Source organism: Tetrahymena thermophila, assembly GCF_000189635.1.
Source record: "Tetrahymena thermophila SB210 genomic scaffold scf_8254803, whole genome shotgun sequence".
Taxonomy (NCBI): domain Eukaryota; phylum Ciliophora; class Oligohymenophorea; order Hymenostomatida; family Tetrahymenidae; genus Tetrahymena; species Tetrahymena thermophila.
The window spans coordinates 1,337,912-1,356,354 of NW_002476559.1; the positions used below are offsets into that span (position 1 = coordinate 1,337,912).

The window sequence follows — 18,443 nt, forward strand, 5'->3', positions numbered from 1 at the left end:
GTTACTCGTTTAATACTTTTGTTTTAAACAGCTATATAAATTTTTTTAGGCGTGTTTGTGATTCCTAATCAGCTTCTACATTGATTTGAATTAATAATATCAGCAGTATTTAATTGAAAAGTATTTACGCTTATTATCAAAATATTATTGATGTATCAAAAAAAATTTGTATTTTTATAAAAAGTAAAATTAATACTTAAGTATCACATAAAATAACCATTCAATAGCACAGAATCTTAAAATCTTAAAAACTTTTAGTAAATTGATATATAAATTAAATAATTAGAATTAGATGAGTTTATCTGCTTAATAATAAACAGGGCAATAGTTGCCTAACTTAATTTAATAACTCTAAATGATAGAAATTCAAAATAATTAAAGTAGCAGCATTAGATAGAGTAGCGAAGATATCTAAGATAATATCTCTAGTCACTCTTCATTGGATAATAACATAGATTCTTTTGAAAACAGAAGAAGAATTTCTTATCAAGATCACCATTAGCACTCTAATAACAATTAAAGAAATAATAGAGGAAGCTCCAGGCATTTACAAAATGACGAAAATGAGTACTAATAGCATACAAATGCTCAGATAAATTAAGTTTTAGGCAATATGAATGAGAGTGATTTAATAAATTTACCATAAATTGAGGGTAGAAGATCAAGAAGAGCTACAAGAAATGATTCAACATAAACTGAAATTAAATAAAGTTCAGTAAAAAGCATCTGCAAATACATAATTAACACTATTTTCAATTATTCACTATGGATTTACTTGGCATGCAACATAATTGTCATAGTAAACTAATTTATTAACAAATCAGATAGAAATTTTACTCTAATATTCTGGACTTTGACAAGCATTTTATTTATTATAATCCGCTTGATTTAAACATGCGTTGTTTATTAGCGTGAATAAGATGAGTAAGAAATAGATTTTCTTTTTAATTGATTTAAACAATTTGTATTTCTTTGATTTTTACAAAAAATTTTCATCAATGAAATAAAATAAAAATAGAAATTTATTTTATCTGCAAAATAAAGCTTTATTTTAAGAAAATAAATAAATAAATCTATTTTTATTTTAAAACATTTCCAATTTAAAAATTTTAGCTAAAACTTATTAATTATATATAAAAGCTTTACTAATTTAGTGAGAAATTCAAGTACTTAGAGGTCTAGGGTAACCAGACGCAGTAGATTAACAAGATTATATCCAAGAAGAGAGCTTAGTGGTGGCTAAATACCTGTTCCAGTAGCCTAAATTATTTAATAAATTTATTACAATAGTAGAGATTTAGAAAGTCAAAGCGATGATAGAAGTTTAGAAATTTCTGAAATAGCTCATAATCTAGCTGAACAAACAGTAACTAACTCATATTTATTTGATTAATTTCATTTTTAATATAAAATCTATTTGAAATAAATTAGTTTTTACATAATGACTAAAATGTGGTCGAATCTTCAATATAGTAGATTTGGATAGACTCTTTTAGGTAATAAATGGCATAATAAGGAGTTAATTCAAATGTTATGATATTGTAATAGAGAATACAAGATTAAAAAGCAAATGGTCTTTCAAGAAGTGAAATTAAAAAATTCGAAAAGATTTCTTATACACAAGAATAACTAGATTCTCTTTAAGAATAGGACATCATCTGTTCTATTTGCTTAGAGAAGTATGAATCAGATAAAAAGTTAATCAAACTACCTTGTTCCCATACATATCATAACTATTGCATTACTAAGTGGTTATTATAGGACTAAAAGTGTCCATTGTGCAGACTCAACCTTAAGTGCTAGCAATGAAAATTGCAAGAAATGCTTTATTATAAATTGTTTATATTATTAAAATATATTATTATCATTAAGAAATTATCTAGATATATCACATAAAATATGTATAAAGCTTGAAGTAATATAATTAAAATCAGATAAAATTCTCGACAGAAATATAATCAAAACACTACTTTTTTGAATTTACGCTTTCAAAAAAAATTTTAATTAAAGTTTATTAAATCATTAATGAATGAATGATACATTAGTAGAGTTTAGAAATCAATTAATTAATTAATTATTATTATTTTGTATTATTATCTAAACAAATAGAATGTGTAAAATAATAAAAATAATATATATTTGTCAGTTCCTATCAATTAATATTTCCGTTAATTATTTAAATATTATTTTTAAATAACTTTAAAAGAATATTTACATATAAATAACACCTATCTGATTAAATAAATATTTTATTTTAAAAATGATCATATATAATATTATTAATTTTGGAAACATTAAAAATATTAGTTTGAATTAACTTATGAAAAGTAAAAACCATTTAATACAAAAAGACTCAAATTATATTTTTTATAATTTAATATTTAAAGCTAACTAGCTTGATTCTATATTTAATAGATGTAGCTTTTCACTGTAAGAATACATATAATATGAAATATTTAAATTTTTATAAGAAAATGTTTCAATTTATTAGTGAGTGATGATAAATTTTTGATAAAATTATATTAAAATTATTTTTTTTGATAAAATAACTAATTCAAATAAATACATTAAGCATATTTTCTATTTAAATATTTTTTATAAAAAAAATGTTTATATGATTAAAGTGATTAAATAGAATATTTATATTTTAAGAATTTCAAGATTTAATTTTTGATGTGTTTGATATTTGATTTTGATAAAATTTATCTGAAATAATATTTTTTATACTAAAACGCAAAAAAATCATTTTTAATTATTATTTACATAATTTTAATAAAATTTCTGAATTTATTAATTTTTTACTCTTCTAGCTATTAATTATATTGTAAACTCTATTTTTAGTTGTAAAGATTGTTTGTTTGTTATAACTTAAATCAAAATTCATTTTGTCAGTAAACTCACAACGACTAGCAACCCATCAGCACCTCCAAAAGCAATTTTATTTGTCTGATTAGCATAATCAAGAGAGTAAACACCTTTAGGGAAATTAGTAACAGTAGACAAGGGTTAATAATTTTTTTACTGATCAAAAACTTTTAATTCGTTGCGACCTGAAGAACAAACTGAAATAGTATCATCGTTATTCTTCTAAAATTAAGCTCCAAAAACGAATGCACCGTTTTCTTTTTTATTTGGATCATAGACAACTTCAGTTATGAGCTTCCTCTCTTTATAATCAAATATCTTTATTTGATCTTTGGCTGTATTTGCTCCAACTAAAATCTTTCCGTTCTTGTAATCAATGCTATCTCCTGATATTTTTCCTCCAATAAAGCTTCCTAATAGTTAGTAATTAAATAAATAAATATTCTAAATCTCCATCAATCATAATATATAATGCAATTTTCCAGTCAATTTTACCCACACATTTCTTTTCTCTCAGATCCCACAAATTAACATTTTAATCCCAGCTACCACTAATTAGCAAATTGCTATCTTCTGGCAAGAACTTTACACTAAAGATTCTATTTTAATGAGAGTAATCATTCGTGTACCCAGGTCCGTGCAACTTATATTCAATTATTTTACTGACTTCGTCATATACTCTAATCTATTTATAAATATTATTAATAATTTAGATTCAATTTAATTTGCTATTAATTCCTTATTAAATAGTTTCAAGTAGGCATTTATTTGTCATATTTAATCTTTAAAATAATTACTTTTGTTACAAAATTATTTCTAAAAATGACACAATGATTCCCTAACTTAAGAATATACCTTCCTAAATGAATTTAAATTATTTTAGTCATACATTTAAAAACATTCTTTCATGAAAATTGTAAATATATTAATTAGTTTATCTTTTAGAAATATCTTTAAAATAATAAAGAGTTATACTTACTTACTTATTTATTTATTTAATTTATTAAAATTTTAAAATACTTATCCAAATAATTTTAAGATTTTCTACTCTTTTTTTGAAATAAATTTAAAATTCATTCTTAGATTTATTGCTAATTTTATAAAAAAAATCATCTCATCAAAATTAATTAACTGACCAAAAATTAAAGTCGTTTCTTTTTAATTTTTTATCATTTATTTTGAATAAATACTTGATATCCTTGTAAAAATATATTTGCAAAAAAATCGTTGCAAAAAATAGAAATATGCTTTACGGTGCTATCCTTTCCTCCTGTTGCTAGAAACTAACCTTTATTGTCATAATCCAAACATAAAATCTAATTGTCTTTTTCGTTAATCCTTTCTAACTCCTTTCCTAAATTTACATTATCTTTAATAAGTTAATGATTACAAACTATTTATTTAACCTGAAGTTGTATGCCATTATATTATATTTCCGTTTCCATCACCAGTTGTGATCACATTTTTAACTGTTGCTGAGGAATTTGGTGGTCTCCATCTATTTTATTATTTATAAAAATGAATGCTCAATAATTATCTTGATTTTCTTCATCTAAGTAGATTGTTAAATTATTGATTATGCTGCTGATTTTATTTAGACTTTATAGATTAATATTTATGCTATAAGAATACCTAAGAACAGTGCAAGGAGTGGGATTACCCTGGTCCGATACATTTATATTTAGCTTTTAGTATCCTTTTTATTTTTAAAAATTATCAATTAATCATTTTATCATTTTAAAATTTGAATCTTGTATGCGAATTCAACAAAATTTAAACCTGATTAAAGGTGGAATATCTATAGAGATCCATTTAGGTTACCTAATATTACAAAAATTTTACTATTACAATTAAACCATTAATTAATAAAAACCTGTTGCAATCAAAGAGTCTTCAGGATCAAACCTAACGCATAAAATTTCGCTGTTTGTTTTGAAGCTATTTTTAAGGTTTAACCTCTTATCTACATGCTCATCAACAATTCTTTTATAAAATATATAAATTAGAATGAAAAGTAGAATTTATCTTTATAATAACTTGTAAGAATCTTTTAGCTAGTTTGAATCCATTTTGCTACTTTTAGATAATCAAAGTTCTATTTTTTTTTGATTTGTTGATATTTAAAACAAATTAATCTAGAAAAAAAATAATTTAAATCTAATTATTGATGCCAATTAAATTTAAATAAAAGGAAACGTTTTGAAAATTGTCTATCTTTATTTGTTATATATACGTCTGCGAATCATATAATAAAATATTGAATGACTGACTAAATTTTATTATTGCTTTCCTTATTATAAAAAAACTATATTTTTTCTTTAATTAGCTAGCTATATTTTTAAATTCTAAATTTTTTTTTTAAATATTAGTTTCTTAATAATATATGTTAAATGTTCTATTTCTTTAAAGAAACAGAAATAAATGTTTTTTCTATTATTAATAATATTTTTTATTTTTATCGTTGTGAATTTTACTAAAGTGTTCATTAATAAAAAATCTTAATGTGCCTTCAAATTTAAAAATTAATTTAATTATAATATTTTAAAATGTTTAAGCTAAATAAAATAAAATAAATTGATTTTGAACATAATAAAAACCTTAATTTTAATACTAAATTTTAAAATAAATAAATAAATAATAAATCTTAATTAAAATATTTTAAAAATTTTTATAATTAATTATCAAAGATAATAAATAATTCACACTTCACCTATATATTAATCCACTTAACAAATAACATAATTGATAAAACAAATTAATAGCATAAATAGTATAAATTATATAGCTAAAGGTCATAAAAAAAAATTAAATACTGTAAATTCTTCAATATTAGCACATAAAGGTAAATACCCATTCTTTGAAAAATTTTTAGCACATAAAAAGACTCATAATCAAACTTTAGGGAGGAAGTTAAATATTTTAAAAAATAATTTTAACAATAAATTAATTGTGTTTTAATTAGATTTCCTAAAATCAAATATTTTAAAAATATATAAAAATATTTAGTAGTTTAGTTATTTACTAAAAAAATATTCTATAAGACATCATTTAAAATTATATTGCATGGTTTTATGATCTATTTTTTAGTAGTTTAGTGCTAATTTTAATTATAATTTCTTAAGAGAATATTAATAGATCATTAACTTTATTAGGAATATTAAATCAAGATTAATCAAAATTGTAGATGTTTTTATCTTTAGATTCAAACGAAGTGTTAATTTTAATAATAAGAGATGAATTATTTTCTTTGGTACATAAATATTTTGATAAAGAATCAAATTAATATATTATAATTAGCATATATATAAGTTTTTAAAGTAGTATGATGGTCATGATCAAATAAAATACTTTATTTTATAGTTTTTAATAATAGACAAGAGAATGTAGAAATTAAAGATGAAAAGAACGAAAAAATACTAGTTTTATTTTCAAATAATTTGGTTTTTTAAGTATATGAAAGAAAATGGAATCATTTTAAAATGTTCCTTTTTTTCTGATAAAAATACTTTGTGTTGTTTGCTACACTATATAAAAATAATTAATTTTCAATTTATAGTATTGATTATTTGTATGATTGGTTTTCAGGGATAAAATTTTGGAATGTGACCAAACAAGTATTATTACATCATTTGATGCGATGTATACAAAAAATTACTTTGTATTTTATCAGTTTAAAGTTAAATTTATAAATTAAACTAATTTAATTTTGAACAATATCTATAAAAATATATGTATAATGAATACGTAAGCTAAGTAGAGAAACAAGATTGAAATGTTTGAATGATAGATTAAATAAGATGAATTTAATCTTAGAGATTATAAGGATAGAAAAGAACTATATACATAAATTAATATAAAAATAACTAATTAATTAATTAGTGCGTCAAACTAAATACATACTAATCTTGTAATTTAGTTGTTTTAAAACTAGTTTTGATCCTCTATTTACTTCATATGTTTGTTAAATGAATAATCTGTATTAAATAGCTTAACAGAGAGAGGTTAGATGCAAACTCAGATTGTTGATGTTAACCATAATCAGATTGACTTTTCTTAATTATATGTTCATATGAATGAGTCAATGAAAAATAATGGTCTAGATAATTTTTCTTTTATGACCTACGAGTTTTCCATTTTATTTATCTCTTCAGAAATTTGAAGAGCTTGTTCTTAACAATTGTACCATTAGAATATATAAAGTAGCTCCTTCATCGCTTCTAGTTTATCTAATGGATCATATTGGTCTTCTTGGCTGTTAGGGTCAAAGTACTCTAGAACTTCTATAAATTAAGAGGCTGCTTTTAAGAAATATCTCTCCCCCTAGGATTTATAAAATTTTCCTTAAACTAAACTGATTTTCATTTGTAGGACACTGTAAGGAAGAAAAAGCTCATCTTTTTAATCAAAAATTAACTTGTTTTATAAATTGTTAGAAATTTCAGATATATCTTAAATTTGAATGGTATTTTTATTATTTTAATTCAAAAATACATTCAATTTTTCAGATATAAAATTAAGTAAGCTCTTTTTCTTTTGCTTACCTTTTTACTTTTCTAAGACGTTTTGTTATTCATTTTATTCTTCTTATTTGGTGTGGTTGTTTGCATATTACTAGCTTTAACTGAATTTATCATTTGACTTATTCAATTTTGATTACATTTTTGCTTCTAAATTATTAAGGAAAGGACGTGCAGTATTTTAATATGACATATTAGGGCTTAAAAACGCACTATTTTCTTTACTTTATTTAATTTAATTGGTATTATAAAATTCTTGAATTTATTCAATTTATATACTATCAGCTTTTTAGAATTTATATTACTAAAAATCATTTTCATTTTTATTTGCTTGGTTTAAATAAACTGGAAACGCTTGAAGCTTTTTAGAATTTTCTTCACTTTTTTTGTCATTTTCAGTTTTATTTTAGTTTTTCTTTTGAATTATATTATCAATTCCATTTAAATATTCTACACTGTTATGAATCTTTTAAAATAAAGAGCTTTTAGCTTAATTATTTTACTTTTAACTACTCATATACTAATCAATAGAAATATTTCTTTTTCTTTCTTCTTGTTTTTCATCACAGCCTTAGTGTGCATTGCAGTATTATTCGTAGCTGTTTAGTTGATTGAAATTCTTATCGGTGTAGTTATGTTTTTGAGTTTAATTTTGATATTTTGAGAGTTCATTTACCATTTTATCAAAGCTTTTAAAATCTCTTCTGTTTTGTGTATCAAATATTTTTTGTTTGCTAGTGATTTTTTCTATGTAATTTTATTGAGTTCCATCTTATTTTATGTTATTTGAAGTATCTTTGATGTTCTGATTATCAAGGCATACTATAGATGGACATTTTTAAAAATTGATTTTGCATGAATTAGGTGAAAGTTATTTTAGTTTGTTATTATTTTGGAATGTAAGCTTAGCTGAGCTAATGCGCTTAATGCGTCTAAAATTCTTCTTTTCTAATATATTGTTTATGCTATCTATACTTGATAATTGTCTCTTGGCGTTTCTTAATATATTATTCTATATGCTCACTGTGAAATTTTAAAAATTCTATTTTAAGAATTGTTTGTTTTGGAGTGCTGCCTTAAACAAAATTGGTGATTATAATTCGAAAAATGTATCCCTAAATTTGTTAGTTTGATTTTTTTGTTTTTCTTTCTTACTCTGATTAGACTAAACACTCTATGTGAGCTAAAAATGTTATGGGGTAGAAATTTAATTACACTGAAATAAATTTTTATAATTTTAATTAAAGTTAAGCTTTTAATTTTTACTATTGACTAAATGATTACTAAGAATTGAATCAACATCCTAAATATTCTTTTTTAGTATTGATTTTTAAAAATTTATTTGATTGCATTTTTACAATTTTTTTCTAGCTTCAGTAATTAATCCTTAGCTATGGGAATATTTTTTTAATTTAAGATAGCATTCTGCCATACAAATACAAATATAAGTGACTTAGGAAATTGATCTTTTCGTTTGGTTTTGGTTGAAATATTCATAAGCCACAGAGAAGTATTTAATAGCAACATCATATTTTTTTTAATTGTCTTTAATTTTTAGCTGAGATGGTGATTTTTCATTCAGGCAAGAGATTTTGTTGGATATTTAAATTTTCTATTCATTACCATATATTTATTATTATTGCTTTTTTTAATTGGCTTATTTAATAAATATTTCGCTTTTCACTTTTTTTTGCGTGAAGTATTCTTAAATAAATTCTTATGAAATTTATTTTTCTCTTAAATTTAGGTGGAGTCCGCTCAGCTACTTTTCATAATTAATACCTTCCTCCAATCCTTACTTTTTTTCCTCCTCTATAATATAATCAAATTCTATTTTGTTGTGTTTCGTCTAAAAAATACTTTTTTTAGCTTCAGATTTAATTTAATTAATCTAAGACTCTATAGAATTAATTTGGGGTGTTGCTATAATTTTCTAGTTTGATTAGCGAGTATTCGTGTTTTGCAAGTGAGAAGCCTAATATATTAACAAATTCCAATATGATTGATAGTTTGTTTGTGAGAATAGTTATAATTGAGTGAATCGATAATTATTTACCTATTCTTGAGTTTGAAAAGATGTGAGATCTTCATTTGGGATGATATTAACATGTTAGAAAGTTTATGCAATCTAAAAAGCTCTGACAGCAATTATGAGCTTAACTTAATCTAGCTTTTCTTTTTATTTGGGATGATTGATCATTTAAGAGGTGATGTATTCTTTTTCTTACAGAGATATCTAATAGGACTTGCTGTAATGTAAACACTTTTAATTTATACAAATATAAATTTAATTAAATCAATGATTAAATAGTTAATTAAAAATATTTGTAGCCAAAATACTATAAATATTTTTTTAAAATATTTACTGCTTCGACATAGTTTTCTTTTTTAAAGTGAATATTGCCTATGTTGTTTAAGCAAATACCTATGCCACTTTGATTTCCTAATTTTGTAAACAGGGTATATGCTTCGTTATATTTTTGAAGAGCAGCTTCTTCTTGCCCTTCCTAAAAATATTCATTAGCTGTCTTTATGAGATTTAATATCAAAATAAAATAAGTCTAAAGTAGCTCCTTTGCTTCTTAATTTAAACAGTATCTTTTAAAGAAATCATTAATAAAATCTTCATTCACATTAGAATCAAAAATGCTCTCATTAGAAATTATATTCATTAATTCTATTGTCCAGTCTATGCTGTCAATAAATGAAACAATCGACTTCTTTAATTTAAAATGAGAAAGAAGTAAAGTAATAACAAATAAAATTAAGGTAACACTAACTGATAACGCTAGTATTTTTTACAAGTCTTGATTGCTTTGGTTTGTATATTTGTTAAATGTCTGAATATCAAAATTTAAGACTAAGTAGAAAAAAGGATTTGACTGTTTGAAAGACTTGTTTTTTGAAAGGTTCTTGAAATATTAAATACAATAAATTGGAGAGAAAACTAACACTCTAAATATTTGATCCAAAGAATAAGACATTAATTATGTTTCAATTTCAGAATTAATCTGCAAAAGAACTTGCTACCCAGAATTAGAAGTATCATATATAGTTGCATAGAGTTATGGGATACGTATATCAGAATTTTAATTAGCTAATTAAGATATTTAATCAATCAGTCCTCTCAAATTACTAATCGAGTTCTCATTTTTTATGCCATAAATATCAAAGAGAGTAAGCGAATTATTATTTTCTTATGAATTATTATTATCTTCTCCACTATCACTGCCTAGAGAATAAGGAATCTCATTGTTATTAAATCTAAAATAAGTGAGTAATCCTTGTGATGAATTCTATTTAGTTAGCTATTAATAATTATCAAAACTCTATAAGATGGTCACATTGTAATCTTTATTCAATTATTTATAAATTCGTGAAATGAAATAGTAAATTATAAATAAATTTAAAGATGTTTACAGCTTTTAGAATGATTTATTTAATAACTTTATATTTGGCAAGTTCCATATTCTTCTGTTTTGTTTAATAGCATGCTTTTGAAATAAATATTAGATGAAAAGAGGTTAAATGAGTTACAAAATGAATAAACCCTCCAGCAGCGAGGATCAGTACCTAGGTTTGTATACCGAAGGCTATTATATATCTGTGATTGTAGCGGTTCCTCGCTAGTATAGCTGCAGCTGGAGTCAAAATCAAATCCTTAAAAAATTTATAGCAACTTTGAAAAATCACCTTTAAAAAACTTCTACTTATCCAAAACTTAAATAACAAGCGTACCATCCGAATTAGCAATAAATATTTTCCAGTAATATGAGGTATTAATAGATAAATTTTCAATCTGGGTTGCAAAAAAAGAAACGCGAAGCTACTTAATAAAATTTTGAGTGTCCTCTGAAAGTTCGCTGAAACTCTTGGCCTTTAAATTCATCCACATTAAGTAGTTTGTGTTAGAATTTTCATAAGCATTAGAGAAAGATGATTCATCAAAGATGTGAAATAAAGGATAGTAAATGAAATCAAGATTCCGCGTTAATTAATTAAAAGCCAGCTTCTGATTAAGATAATATTATATTTTCCAAAACAATTGATTGTATGTTACGTTAGTTTATGTTTTAAAAGAATATACACCCATTTAATTTAAAATGCCTTCTACTTATTCGTTTGCAACATATATGTAAAGACTTTTTTTTATTTATGTGATGACGTCTGAAAGCGTCAAGCTTACTATAAATGCCAATATAATTATCAAAAAGATCAATGGGGTGAAATTGAAAACCCACATTCTCCTTGAAAAAGAAAGCTTCATTATTTTTAAATATTATTTCAAGGCCTATAGGCTATTGATTTTTAATGTTACAGTGAAAAACTGATGGCAATCTCTTTTATTAAACTATTTATTACTTTGTAAATAAATATATGTATATATATAATTTCTTTTAACACTTTGTTGTTTGTTTATATATTTATTTCATAGTTTATTTGATTATTTTAATAGATTATTTGTTTGTTTATATATTTAACTTTTTTTTGTATTCTACACTACACTTTTTCAATCACTTAGTAGTCAGATACAAATCAATATTTTTAATAAAAACAATAATTTTAATAATACCGAATAGTTTTCATTTTTGTTCAAATTACATTTATTATTTATCATCATCAGAAATTCTTAAATTGATATTAAAACATTATTTTTCAATTTTTAATTCTAATAAACTGTTTTTTTTTATGAATCATGATAAAAATCTTAGAGCAGATTTTTTATTTGTTTGTTTCTTTGTTTATTTTTTGCTAATTTTTTAAGCCTGGGAGTACAAAAAAGTTAACAAATAAATATATTCTTCTTTTATAATTTTAAGATGAATTTTAATAATCTTGACAAGAATATTTCTTTTAAATCATTAGATTCTATTTTTAAGGTAAAATATTCGTTTAAAAAGTGAGTTTACAAACTAAAATATATAAGATTCCATAAATATCTATCAACTGCTTATAATAAAAGGGATCAAATGATTTTGATAACAAAATATTTGAGAAGGATAACAAGTTAAATATATCACATCCCATCAAAATAAATACCAAAATCTAAAAAAACAAACAATAGATAAATGAATTTATTTAAAAAAAGATTTATTTCGAAACACTCTCTAACAAACAAAATTACTTTGACTTTCAATCTAAAGATCAATTTTTTTAGAAAATACTGTGTTAACATTCCTAAATTTTCACAAAAAAATACAAATTGTCTTTAAATGCTGACTTTTTCTCTATACTTAAAAAATAATTGACAAAACTCTTTTGATTCAAATAAAAAATATTTTAAATCCCTAATGAAAAATTAAATACCTAGCTTGCTGCAATCGTCCTGTTCTCACAATTCAGTACATTGAATTTTTAAAAAAATATTTACATTTATGTATTTAGAAAGATTTTTCATCTATTTTATAAAGCGCTTGGTGGTTATTGCTTATTAAAACATAGATAAATGAAAAATATAATTTTCAATTAAGAGAATTTAACTACCTGTTTTTATAAACAATAGATGGCAATAAAAATTTTTTGTAGAAGTATCCTAAATACCTACAGTATGTTATTAATTTACACTCTAAAAAATTATGAGCATTAAATTGGCTTCGATATAATTTTAGTAAAAATAATAATAAGCTTCATTTGTTTACTTGTTTAAAAACAAATTTTTGAACATCATAGGGTGGGTTTTAAAATGCTGATTGTCTTTTAAAAAGTGATTATTTATTCATTATTTAATTAATATACATAGATGCATAAACATTGATTTTAAACGCTTATTATAATTATGAATGATATGATAACCACCTAAGGACTGAAAAAAAAGCTTGTTAAATTAATTTAGATAATAATTTATTTCAGACAATATTTGGTATAAAAAGTTAATAAAAACGATATAAATAATTTGTTGTTGAAAAATTTAAGTAATATAGAAAAATAAAACAAAAAATATAATGTCAACAAAGAAAACTGTAGGCTATAGACAGATTGACTATCGCTCTGAAAAAATATAACCAGTTACAGTAGACTCGAGCTTACGTATCTTGAAAAAAATATAAAAAAGAAGATGCTCTTACAGATTTGTTGGTATGGATCTTCTTACTGTAATACATCAATATTATGACTATATCAAAAGTTTTAGAGCTAACTAATTTTCTCAAAAAATTGAGGACTCTACGAGTAAAATTATTTCTCATTTTCTACTTAAATTTTAAAAATGCCTATTTTCGCATGAAAGAATGTGTTTTTGTTGTAAAATTTAACACATCATATTAACTCATAAAAAAGGTTATGAAATGATGAATATGATGCATGAGTCACATAATGCTGACCAAATTGAGGAGGAATAAGATGGAGAAATCATGAGTTTTCTTGAAAAATCTAAGTTAAATACCTATAAAAATATAATTTTTGCTTTTTTCAAGCACATTTAAGAGTGTGTTGATCCTATTTAGTAGGAAAAATATGTTTAACTCACTGAAGATAAATGGGAATATAAACATATAAGCCTAAGAGTTTATTAAAATTTAAGGAACTGTGGAAGATCTAATTTGAAAATAAAAAATTTAATTTAAAATAGAAACCTAAAGGGTGTATTTATAAATTTTTTAGAAAACTCAGACGACCTATGGATTAAACAATCGAAGATTAAGGACAAAGAGGGGATAAAAAAGCAAATAAATCTTATTATAGAGGCATATAAAAAGAATATACTTGCCAATAATATTTAGTTTTATAAAAAACACAAAAAATGAGCGTTCTTATGTGTAGTTCTTTTTATATTATTCTCTGTTTACAAACAAAAATATTGATTCATTTTTAAATTAAATTCAAAGCAGGTTATTAATTATTTTTATTCAGTCAACAGAATTTCTTAGATAACTATATTAATAGTTCTCTTTTGCTTATTTGATTTAAATCTGTTTTTATATTCTATAAATAAATCAATAATGAGATTATGCAAAAATTTAGTGAGAGTGATTTTATATTTTAATTTCTAGAAAATTAATAAAGAAAACATTGAATTGCAAATAAAAAATTCAAGTCCTTCTCTTTAATCATTCATTTCTATGTAAATTTATTTATTTTATTGAATAAATACAATTTATAAATTTAATTTATTTCTCTTTGTAGGCTTGATTTTATTAATTTTGCTACACTCTCTACTATTTAAGCAGGTTTCAAAAAATACCATTTATTTCATTTAACTCTATTAAAGTACGCTACTTTCCTCTCCTTACCATTTCAAAAATGCTTATATTTGAGTTTATCTTTCCCTTAATTATTTTACATTAAAATTATCAAAATATAAATTTGATTGACTTCTTGAAATCAGTATGAAAATTAGTCTTTCAAAGCTCATACTTATTTCTATGTTTTTTTTCATATTAATATTTTCAGCGTAGCATTAAATTTGCTTCATTAAATATACAAATGATTACTATATTTATTGTTTCACATAATCATTACACTTTTATTTTTATATAAACCTTAGCTAATGATTTTATAAGCTTGAAAGATGATATTTGTAAATAAATTATAACATCTATCTTTCTCTTTCTCTATATATCAATATATAATTCATTTAAATATGGTTTTTGAAAATATCTCATAAAAAAAAAGGTAAAAAATGCTTGTCTTAGCTATAAAATACACTTAATTAGTATATATTTTACAACTTACTGTTAAGATTGAAAAATTTTTTGTAATTATTCCTGCAGTAAGTGAGTATAATTCAAATAATATTATTGTATTAGCTTTTAAATTGATTAGTTTCAAATATTAAAAGAATTTAAATGATTACATTACTCAATTATGATTCTAAACAGATAAAAAATATCAAAAAATAGGAAAATAAGATTTTTAATGCAGTCAAATTGATTAATAAATTGGCTGTTTTAACCATTGAAATGCATTTAATTGTTACTAATTCTTAAAAAGGAAACAAATCCTGCATATGTAGTTTTAAATAGAGTTATTTTTATAGATTAGATGAAAAAAATAAAAGAATTTAGTAAACAAAGAAGTAGAAGAAGAAGAATAATATATCGTTATTCAAATTTAGATAAAAAAAAAGATTGATTATGTATTAAAATAAATTATAAAAGCATGAATTGTTAATTTTTTGAGGGTTACAGTAGATAAATTTATATAAAAGTATAAAAATGAGATTTGTTTTTTAAAAAATTAAATAAGCCAGTTATTTTTCCCAAAAAATCAAATTCAAAAGCTTTGTTTAGTTATTTCTAAAATGAAAACAATTATAAGTATATTAAAAATAATTTAAAATATATATTATTTTTAACAATTATTAGTGTAAATGTACTTTCTTTTTATTTATAAAATCAAGCTTTTTAGTTTGCGTAAATAGAAACATAGATTAAAAATCAAAAAATCAAGTAAATGTTTAAACAGTTAGTTATAAATATGGGCTATCAATTTGGATTTGAAAGTTGATGCAAAATTAAAAAATTATGTAAATAAGTTTTTTTATATTAGCATTTACATTCAAATGCTTTATACCACAGCTTAAATTAAAAATTTAATTTTTTGAAATCCTTAATCAACACAAAATATTATTTTCTTTAATTAAATACTTTTTAAAAATATCTATAAATCAATATTATATTAGTACAAATAATTAAGATAAGAACTTTGGATAAAATTAATACTGTCAAGAGTATTTTCATCAGAAATTATTTTTAGTAATAAAACTTTATATATTGTTTTATAGCTTTAGATTTATTTTTTTTAAAATTAATTTTATCACAATTTTTTATCTATCTCTAAATAATATGCTTGTATTTTTCTAAAATATATGAGGAGGAATTAATTTTAGTGAGTAGCTATTAGTTGTAAAAAAGGGGTATTAAAGTATTTTTTAAAAATGGTAATCTTAAATAATAAAAAATTCTAAATTAGAGACACTCCTTGACACCTATTTTGAAAGTAATATAAAAAAAGAACAAGATTAAGCTATTAATTAATTAGAAATATAAATAATTTGAAATAAATGTAATCCTGTATTTATGTTAAAGTTATCTTAAACTCGAAATTATCATATAATTGAAATAAAATAATAAATAATATATTGAAATATTTATTTTTTATTTAAAAATTTTATAAACTATAGATTTATATAAATTCTCCAAATATTTATAAAGATATTTTAAAATGATAATTTTATTCTTCTATTAAATATAATTAATATATTAAATATAAATTAAATTCGGAATTAACAAAAATAATTTTATTACGAATTATTTTAAAAGCAAATTTGATGTAATTTTATTTAACTTATAAAAATCAAACAATTTTGTTAGCATATTTTTATGAATAAGAAATTATTATTTAATTTAAATGCTTTAATTATGATATTGTAAAAAAACGAATAATAATATGAATATTATATTTATGATTACTCTTAAGAATTTGCTGATTTGAATTGATTTTTTTAAAAAAAAAGACATTTGGTGTGAATACAATCAATTTTAATAACTTAGATTTATAAACAGCAATTCAGTAGATTCTTTATTGTTAGAATTGTAAATAATAACAAATAATAATTAAGTAAGTAAGATACTCAAATAAAATAAAGTCAATATATTTCCAAAAATAATATGTAAATTGCTGCTTATCAACAAATAAAGCAAGCGTAAAATCACATAAACAGTATTCAAGTAATAGCAGGATTTATTTAATAGCAAAAAAATTGTTTGTATCGTAACATTCTGTATTGTAGGGATAATTCTGTCGCAATTGAATGTTTTAGACATTATAAAAATAACTTTTTAAAAATTTAAGTAGATGCTACTGCAATATGTAATGAGTCTTAAAATTAAAGACATGAAAGTAAGTTATTACTATTTATTATTAGAAAAAATTTGCATATATAATTGAAAATAAAGTAGATTTTGAATCGTCCTAGTTGGAAATAGATGTGAGTGAATTAGAAAGTAGCCAAGATTTTCAAGAAAAGAAAGATGTATTGGATTTTTTAGGTAAAAATAAGCTAAACGTATACAAAAATATTTTGTATGCTTTTAACAAGCATATTCTTAGCTGTAAAGATGAGAAACTAATAGAATTATATGAGTCATTTACATAGAATTGGAATTATTTGCATATTTAAAGGAGAGTAAGTTAAAACCTCAAAGACAATGTTAGACCAAGCTTAAAATTTAGAAACCTATTAAAAAGCTAAAACTTAAATAAAATATTTATACATTTTCTACAAAATATAGAAGAATTTTGGCTTAAAAATTCTAAAATAAAAGATAAAGAAGTATATAATAACTCTATATCTCTTTTATTAAAGGGTTATGAACATGGCACACTTATTAAACACATTTAGTACTATAGAAAAAGTAAAAAATGAAAAGAAAGTAATTTATATACTAATAAATAAATAAACTAATAAATATATAAATAAATATATTACTTTATTTTTAATTGTTTTTAATGTTTCATTTAAAAGCGTGTAAAATATTTTTCAAAATAAAAAAATATAAGAAACCTTTAATTTACATTATAACTTTAATATATTATAAGTAGCAGCAAACTACCTAACTAACTAACTATCTATCTATCTATAACTACTATTTCTTATCTTAATTTTATAATATTTTTTGTTAAAAATAATAAAGAAGATACAAGTTACTCCCAGATAAAACTTACAAAATTATTTTATATTCTCATCACTAAAACTTTCATATAACATAAAAGCTAAGTATCTTTGTTAAACCTTTTGAAAATTTTCCAATTTTTTCACTTCATATTTTTTATGTAGTTTGTATGATGGTTGGTTGATTGATCAAATTTAAAATGAAAAATATAATCAAGGTTTATTTAAATTTTAACATTACTTAAGTTCATTCAAATATCTTCTGAGTAAAATAACTGATTTATTTATTTACTTAAATTAAAAAAAAATATTTTACCAAAAACGAATGTACTTTGATAAACAATATCAATCTGTAATAAGTAACACTTTTTTATTTAAGACTTAATATTTTTCAATTAAATTAAAGTAAAAATACATCGAATAATCATTTAAACAGAGCAATTTAAATA

At 21.9% G+C, this 18,443-nt stretch overlaps 5 protein-coding genes across 5 annotated transcripts; 3 read left to right on the top strand and 2 right to left on the bottom strand. All coding sequences in view use genetic code 6, as the record gives it.

The window, feature by feature from the left end:
- Nucleotides 1–286: 286 nt before the first annotated feature.
- Nucleotides 287–1,809, top strand: TTHERM_00013160 (zinc finger, C3HC4 type (RING finger) protein; the record flags this gene model as incomplete). Its single annotated transcript, XM_001008295.2, has 3 exons — nucleotides 287–924; nucleotides 1,141–1,366; nucleotides 1,432–1,809. The coding sequence occupies exons 1-3, from the start codon at nucleotides 293–295 to the stop codon at nucleotides 1,807–1,809; spliced, it is 1,236 nt and encodes a 411-aa protein (XP_001008295.2). The 5' UTR covers nucleotides 287–292.
- Nucleotides 1,810–2,880: 1,071 nt separating this feature from the next.
- Nucleotides 2,881–4,934, bottom strand: TTHERM_00013170 (WD40 domain protein; the record flags this gene model as incomplete). Its single annotated transcript, XM_001008296.3, has 8 exons — nucleotides 2,881–3,278; nucleotides 3,361–3,550; nucleotides 4,119–4,219; nucleotides 4,272–4,363; nucleotides 4,498–4,561; nucleotides 4,645–4,686; nucleotides 4,739–4,848; nucleotides 4,903–4,934. 8 exons carry the CDS (start codon nucleotides 4,932–4,934, stop codon nucleotides 2,881–2,883), a joined length of 1,029 nt encoding a protein of 342 aa, XP_001008296.2.
- A 1,773-nt stretch (nucleotides 4,935–6,707) lies between these two features.
- On the bottom strand, nucleotides 6,708–10,875 carry TTHERM_00013180 (tetratricopeptide repeat protein; the record flags this gene model as incomplete). The annotated part of the gene is made up of 4 exons (XM_001008297.2): nucleotides 6,708–9,357; nucleotides 9,439–9,645; nucleotides 9,749–10,734; nucleotides 10,803–10,875. The coding sequence occupies 4 exons, from the start codon at nucleotides 10,873–10,875 to the stop codon at nucleotides 6,931–6,933; spliced, it is 3,693 nt and encodes a 1,230-aa protein (XP_001008297.2). The 3' UTR covers nucleotides 6,708–6,930.
- Nucleotides 10,876–13,324: 2,449 nt separating this feature from the next.
- On the top strand, nucleotides 13,325–14,125 carry TTHERM_00013190 (hypothetical protein; the record flags this gene model as incomplete). Its single annotated transcript, XM_001008298.1, has 2 exons — nucleotides 13,325–13,550; nucleotides 13,659–14,125. The coding sequence occupies 2 exons, from the start codon at nucleotides 13,325–13,327 to the stop codon at nucleotides 14,123–14,125; spliced, it is 693 nt and encodes a 230-aa protein (XP_001008298.1).
- A 2,616-nt stretch (nucleotides 14,126–16,741) lies between these two features.
- On the top strand, nucleotides 16,742–17,748 carry TTHERM_000013199 (hypothetical protein; the record flags this gene model as incomplete). The annotated part of the gene is made up of 3 exons (XM_012795676.1): nucleotides 16,742–16,749; nucleotides 16,894–17,222; nucleotides 17,279–17,748. 3 exons carry the CDS (start codon nucleotides 16,742–16,744, stop codon nucleotides 17,746–17,748), a joined length of 807 nt encoding a protein of 268 aa, XP_012651130.1.
- Between the last annotated feature and the right edge of the window lie 695 nt (nucleotides 17,749–18,443).